Source organism: Tamandua tetradactyla, chromosome 14, assembly GCF_023851605.1.
Source record: "Tamandua tetradactyla isolate mTamTet1 chromosome 14, mTamTet1.pri, whole genome shotgun sequence".
In the NCBI taxonomy this organism is placed as follows: Eukaryota; Metazoa; Chordata; class Mammalia; order Pilosa; family Myrmecophagidae; genus Tamandua; species Tamandua tetradactyla.
The window spans coordinates 36,502,591-36,509,821 of NC_135340.1; the positions used below are offsets into that span (position 1 = coordinate 36,502,591).

General features: G+C 36.3%; 1 protein-coding gene across 1 annotated transcript; it reads right to left on the reverse strand.

Annotated features, from left to right (window-relative positions):
• Positions 1-3,053: 3,053 nt before the first annotated feature.
• On the reverse strand, positions 3,054-3,914 carry LOC143655306 (olfactory receptor 11H6-like). The gene has a single exon (XM_077126690.1). The coding sequence runs from the start codon at positions 3,912-3,914 to the stop codon at positions 3,054-3,056; it is 861 nt and encodes a 286-aa protein (XP_076982805.1).
• Between the last annotated feature and the right edge of the window lie 3,317 nt (positions 3,915-7,231).

Here is a 7,231-nt window from a genome sequence, read left to right on the forward strand (position 1 = left end):
TTTATGCACACTGCAGAGGGCAAGAGGCCTGATTCTCAGTACTTGATCAAATCTGGAGCAAACCAGAAGGATAAACATTTTATTACCAAGGTTACTTGGATATTTGTCTTAACAAGAACTTTAGAAGGGGAAAAATTCTCCTTTTTCCCTTTTTAGTTCTCTAAAAAACACAATTTTTATGGAAATGTAACTTTTGTCTAAGAGATTTAGTTGAATGAACTAAAATTATGATGCATATGCATCAAAATTTCTAGGAGAGTCATAATTTAAAATATAGTTCTCATAACTATATTTATATTTGCCAGACCACATGCTGTCATTTTTGGTTGGAAATATAGTTATTGGGCTTGTGATAAAAAATTAAGTGCTCAATTTAAATTGCAGCACATTTTTCATTTATTTCTTTGTTCAAGCATTTAAGAAAAAGTATATTCACTGTTTATTATATTCCTAGCAGTGTGCTAATTTGTGGGATACAATGATGAACACAAAAAAGAAAAATCCTTCCTTTCAAACTTGTGGTTTATAAAAACAATTAGGGCTGCCACCCATATCTGAGTAGGCATGAATCTATGGGATTGAGGCCTCAGGGAGCTGTGTGTTTCACAGCATGCCCAACTCTATGCTATGGGCCTGATGAAAACTATATTTATTCCAGTTAGGAGTAACAGATAAATATATACAGTGAAAGAAGCATAAAAATGGACATTTTGGTGTTTTCATGACAGTAGATAGAGACATGAGACATGAATGAACTTACCCTATTCAATAGCCAAGAATAGAACTATAATCCTAATTTATAGACCTTAAACTGGAACTAGATCTCATGAGTCTTGACTCCCACCTGATCTTTGTGATATCCAGGACCTTGCTAACAGAATCAGAGTCATCCAAGCTGTTTCAACAGTAGAACGCATCAAGATCGGAAAGCCCATGTATGCAGTCACATGATTTAAAAAAGTGATAAAAATCAAAGAAGAAGAGGCTCTTTAATTGGATTTTTTCCTTGGGCAAAGGAATAGATTTATTAAAATGTGACTCATATACATGTGAAAGCTTTGTTCATGCCATTTTTTCCTTTGTAATCATTCTGAATTACAGTTTCATATTGTAATGTTAGTGGACTCAAATTTTACAATGTTAATTGTAAAATTATTACATTATGCTCATCTTCCATGACTATTACCATTTTACCTAACCTTGCTAGCATGATGTTCTAGTTTGCTAGCTGCCAAAATGAGGAATGCAATATACCAGAAATAGAATGACTTTTCAAAGGGCGGATTTATTAAGTTGCAAGTCTGCAGTTCTAAGGCTGTGAAAATATCCCAACTAAAGCAAGGCTATAGAAAAAAGGCTGATGATGTTCAGGATTTCTCTCTCAGCTGGAAAGGCATATGGTGAACATGGCAGCATCTGCTAGCTTTCTCTCCCAGCTTCTTGATTCATGAAGCTCCCCAGGGGACATTTTCCTTTTTCATCTCCGAAAGTCTATGACTGTACAGGCTCTGTAGCTCTTTCCAAAATGGTTCCCTCTTAAAGGGCTCCAGTAAGCAACCCCACCTTGAATGGGTGGCAACATAACTCCATGGAAGCCATCTAATCAAAAGTTACCACCCATAATTGACTGGATCACATCTTCATGGGAACAATTAAAAAGCTCTCAGCTGGCAATATTGAATGAGGATTACAGGACATGGCTTTTCTGGGGTCCACCACAGATTCAAAGCAGCACACATGGTATTTGGACTTAGTCAGTTTTACAGTAAAAATAACAGTAAACAGCATGCTAATATATTTGTGCAAGTTAAATATCTTATGTGGGTTCTATCTTGGATTCAATCCCATAGTAACTTCCTAACTGCTATTTGGCTGCAGCCATTGCCTACCTGCAGTCTGTCCTCAAGAACACAGCCAGGGGCTGTATCTTGTATAGTATAGATATAATTATGTTAGTATGCTCAAACCCTTCCAAATGCTTTCACTTTCACACAAAATAGATGTTCTTACAGTGACTTACAAGGCCGGCACAACTGGCTCCCTGTTCACTCTCTTTGACTTCATCTCTAATACTCTTCCCCTTATTGCCTCTACTCCAGCCAATTCAGCCCCCTTCCTCATACTTGAGCACACTCCTGCCTCCGGATCTTTTAGATAACCTCAATGTGGAATGCTCTCCCTTCAGGTGTCTATGTGTTTTTGCTTAAATGCTGCCTTCACAGTGTGTAATTTCTTCATTACCCTATTTACAATTTTTGCGCCCTCTCCTACACTTCCTATCCTCTTTCCGTTTCTCCCTGGTACTTACCACACTCAGACATGCTATATATATTTACTTATTTGTTTATTGTATGTTTCTCCCTGCTGGGATATAAACTCCATGTGGGTAGTGGTTCTTGAGTATTTTGGTCATAGTGCTTATCTGGCATCTAGAAGAAAAGTTAGAACATAGTAGGTGCTCAATCAATATTTATTGAATGAAAGAATGACTACTATTTTATCTGATATAGATAGCTTACATACCACTTATGTAAGCATGAAACATTTAGTCTGTCCCTGGTCTGGAAGACTGTTAACCATAAAGAAAATTGTTTTGTTACTAAATCCTTTAGGTTTGTATTCATTAGGCATCTAGTTTCAATTTTTAATTCACTTTTTAAAATATTGGATTTCTTAAGAAACATTTTGAATACACCAATGTCTGGAGTATACCAATAATCTGGGATAACTGCTCTTTTTCTCCTACTTTTGACACTATCCCCAAGTAATAAAAACTAACACAGTGTAAGATACAACAGATTCAATGCCCTCATATCACTATCTACTTTAATCACCCATGTTGAAAATGCAATTGTTACACTTGAAATGTAACATGAATCATTTATGGTTTATCTCTGCCAGATTAGTAGGAATAAAACAGTGAAGGAGCCCATTGAGAAAATACTTTTTTAAAGTGTGTATTGGTGAAATAGTGGTAGAAAGTCAAGTCTTTCTTAATTAATCCTTTATGTATAAATGGTGTTCTGCTTGGTCTCATGTAGAAAACTTTATGTTCAGCCTATCTTCAATACTTTCTTCAATGCAGTCTTCATGTCCTTGTTTCGTAAGCTGTAAATCAGGGGGTTTAAGAAAGGAGTCATCACAGAATAGAACAAAGTCATAATCTTCTGAATTGTAGCTGGGTTATCAGATGTGGGGCTCACATACATTACTAAGAGGGCTCCAAAGAATAAACACACCACTGTCAGATGTGATCCGCAGGTGGAAAAGGCCTTCCATCGGCTAGCTGTTGAAGGAACTTTTAACACAGCGATCAGTAGAAGGGTATAGGATCCAAGGATATACAGAAGAGTGAGGATGATAATGAGGGAGCTCAGGATATAGAACACGATCTCAGTAATAGGAGCTGAGGCACAGGACAGAGCCATCAATGGGTCCATGTCACACATAAAATGATCAATGATATTTGGACCACAGAAAGGCAACTGAGAAAGTTGCACAGTGGAGACAGAATAACTAAGGAATCCAAACACCCAGCAAAGAGACATCAAGATATAGCAGAGTCGTGGGGTCATGACAGTTGGGTAGTGCAATGGGTGGCAGATAGCGAGGTACCGATCATATGCCATGATGCAGAGGAAATACGCTTCAGTTGTACCAATGGAAGTAAAAAAATAAAATTGGAGGAAACAGCCAACAAAAGAGATGGTTTTAGTCTCTGATAGGAAATTGACCAGCATACTGGGCACAGTGGAGGTAATGTACCAGATTTCGAGGAAAGCAAAATTCCCTAGGAGAATATACATTGGTGTATGGAGCTGTTGGTCCCACTTCACAGCACAGACAATGGTCCCATTTCCCATCATGGTAAATATATAGATTCCAAAGAACAGTGAGAAGAGGAAAATCTGCATCTCCTGAGAACCAGGGAAGCCTAGAAGGACAAACTCAGTCACAGTGCTTATCTCTGAATTGTTCGTGAATGCCAGGACTGCAGAGGAGACAGAGAATACTTTATGCAAGTCTTACTTCCTACGAAACCTGTTGGAAATCTATGCAAGGTTCTTATGTTAGCCACTTGGCAATTAATTGGGAATAATAACCCATCTGTTGTTTCCTAGCTCGTATTTAAATGCCACCAATCAAAGATCTTAGTGATCCTAAATTTCAATAAAATTGGATTCATAACAGTAGAATCTTTATTTTACTTGGATATATACAAATATGTCATTGGCTAGATAAAAAAATCCTTTCTTCCCTTTGAAATTTTGAAAGTTCAAAAGCATCACTCACTTTCACTTGTATGAAAGGTAGCAAAGATGTTTTCAGTTTGTATTTCTTTTTCCTATCTGATATTTATTTCTGATAGAATAGCTGTCAGTTTGAGTTAATTTTTTGAATAAGAATTAGGGCTACTTTTTTTTTTAAATATCTTCCATCAAATGGAAAGCATGTAACATATTTTTTTTTTCTGTTTTCCATCAAATGGAAAGCATTTGGCATATTTTGACATAGTAGAGCTGTGAATTGCTATTACTTATTTGTTTCTCTGGTTTGTTCACTTCATAATTTTCTCTCATAACATATTAATGAATTATAAGTTTCAGCTATAGAAACCAAAATGAGTCATAGTCATATTTTTCTGGAGAGTAGAGAGTTAGTAGTTCACCTGCAATATTCCTTGAATTGACTTTTCTTCAAGTTTTAATTTAAGCTCTTCTAATTTTTACAGTTGAATCTATACTACCACAAATTGAGGTGTTTTAAATCATTTTATTGTAAATTTTTCATTAAAAACAACTGTGTCAAAATATATGATTCATGTGCTTTCAAGGATTCATTTTTGTGCTAGTTACATATTGCAGATGATAGGTTTCCACATTTCTGACTGTAATTCTACCTGCAGGAAACACAGAATCTTAATAAGCACAGAAGGTTGATTATCAAAAAGCAAACTGCAAACCACAAGTAAGCAAAAATAATATAGCTCCAAACGTTGCTAAAGGTCAATTATTCTTGTTAACACAAGGATATTTTATTTTCTTTCATTTAGGTGATACACACAACACATATGGAAGAAGTATTCATGTAAAAAGTAAAAAGCTGTCTCCAAATTCAAGAATATTTATTAATACTGTTATTCAGTACCAAATTCAAATAGTATAAAATGCCACCAATCAATGATCTTAGTTAGTGATCCTAAATTTCAGTAAAATGGATTCATAACAATAGAATCTTATCTTTAACTGGGGCATTGTAGAAAGTGAGTTATTAAGCACTACACTGAAGAGTTTTCTAATACCAAATTATGCAATTTATCTAATTTCTGAATAATGAAAAATTTCTTTGTGAGTTATTAGGCAAGAGAGTTTAAGGGTTTGCTAAACTGAGGGATATCTGGGTATCTGAGCGCTGGAGTCAACAACTCTTTCCAGCATATCTTATGTTTTTGGAGATATTGCTGATGAAACATAAAGCCCACAAAAATTAGTAAAATAAGTTGTTATTAAAAAGGGATTCCACTGGAGATTACATCCATGTTTGGATGTCTTAGAAAAATCCAATGAAGGTGAGAAAAGGAGAAAAGTTACTTACCCTTCATGACAGGGCTAAGTGTGTACAGAGCTGCGAACAGAGAGAGTATGCACCTCTTCTTAATGTCTCTTTTGCCCTTACATGGAACCAAAACCTAGGATCTGAAGCCTGGGAATCCTAGAACATACAAAGCCAGCTGCTGAAACTCTTTCCTCCCTTCTTGAGGTGCTCAAAAGTCACACTTACAGTAATAGAGTACTTCCGTTGGGCACTAGCGATAGTCAACGGAAAGCAGCACAGCCTCTGGAGAATCAGCCTCTGTGGTGTAGGTTGGTATTTTCATCAAGAGCCACATAATAAACCTCAATCACGCCCAGACAACTGGGCCTTTCACCTCTCTGACCCAGTAGTAAAAGTTTCTTGGGTGAGTTTTATATATTCCTTACTTTTGCTGCAGAGTAGCTGAAAGCACTTGAGCATTAACATCATGAGATTTCAAAAAGGTGGTACAGATGAAGGAAAGGGAATGCTGTTGAGACTCTCAAGGGGCACAAAGTGGCATTTCGGAGATTACTGAGACGTTTTCAGTCTCCCCCACCTTGGGACTTTGTAATTCTCTCAAGAATCCTTGGTGTAGCATCCTTTCCCCTGCCCTAGTCTTCCCATAGTTTAGGGTAAATTGGCCCCCAGAGAGAAGGCAGTAAGAATGCCTTAAAAAGGCAGTAGTGAGAAGTTTGTGTGGATTTCCATAGAACTTTCTGTTTTCAGGAGAAGGTTTTTCACTGGGAGTGTAGAGAATGCTACAAATATGCATTATTTATACTTTCTGGGAGTGTCTCTCCACACTATTGACATCTCTACATTTTTACTGATGGATTATATGTTTTCTGTTTTCTCTATCAATTTTTTGTTCCTTTATTCCTAGTTCCTGCTTTCTTTTGGATTATTCAAGTGTTTTTATTTATGGATTTAATTAAAAAATTTGTTAAATAGGTTTGAAATTGTATACTCTTGAGTAATTCTTTAGGTGATTACAATATGCATCCTTGATTTATTATGGTCTGTATCTCAAATTAGTACTTTTACCATGTCTTGAACACTGCATTGTCTGAGAATGGCTTAAATCCCTTTACTTATATCTTTTACTCCTTCATATGTTATAAATTCCACAAGATATTATAATTAATGTTATGAACAATTGAATTGCTTGATGTTTACTCAAGTATGTACCCTTTCCACGGTTGTTCATTCCTTGTTATATTTCCAGACTTTCATCTGAAATAGTTCTTTTTTAGTCTTAATGATTTTTAAAAATATTTTGTGTAGTGCTGGTCTGCTGGTGTTGAATCTCCTCAACTTTTTTTTTTTTTTTTTACATGGGCAGGCACTGGGAATCGAACTGGGGTCCTCTGGCATGGCAGGCAAGCATCCTTGCCTGCTGAGCCACTGTGACCCTCCTCAACTTTTTAAAAAAATATTTTATTTTGAAGTAGTTTCAAACTTACAGGACAGTTGCAAAAATAATACAAACGCCATACAGAGAACTTCAACATACCCCCACCCCCACAGCCAGATGCCCAGATTCATTCACCAGTTTTAACATTTTGCCACCTTTGTGGTATCTGTCAGTCTGTCCGTCCATCCATCCATCTACTTTCTGAACATTTGCAATCAGGTTGTACATATCATACCTTCT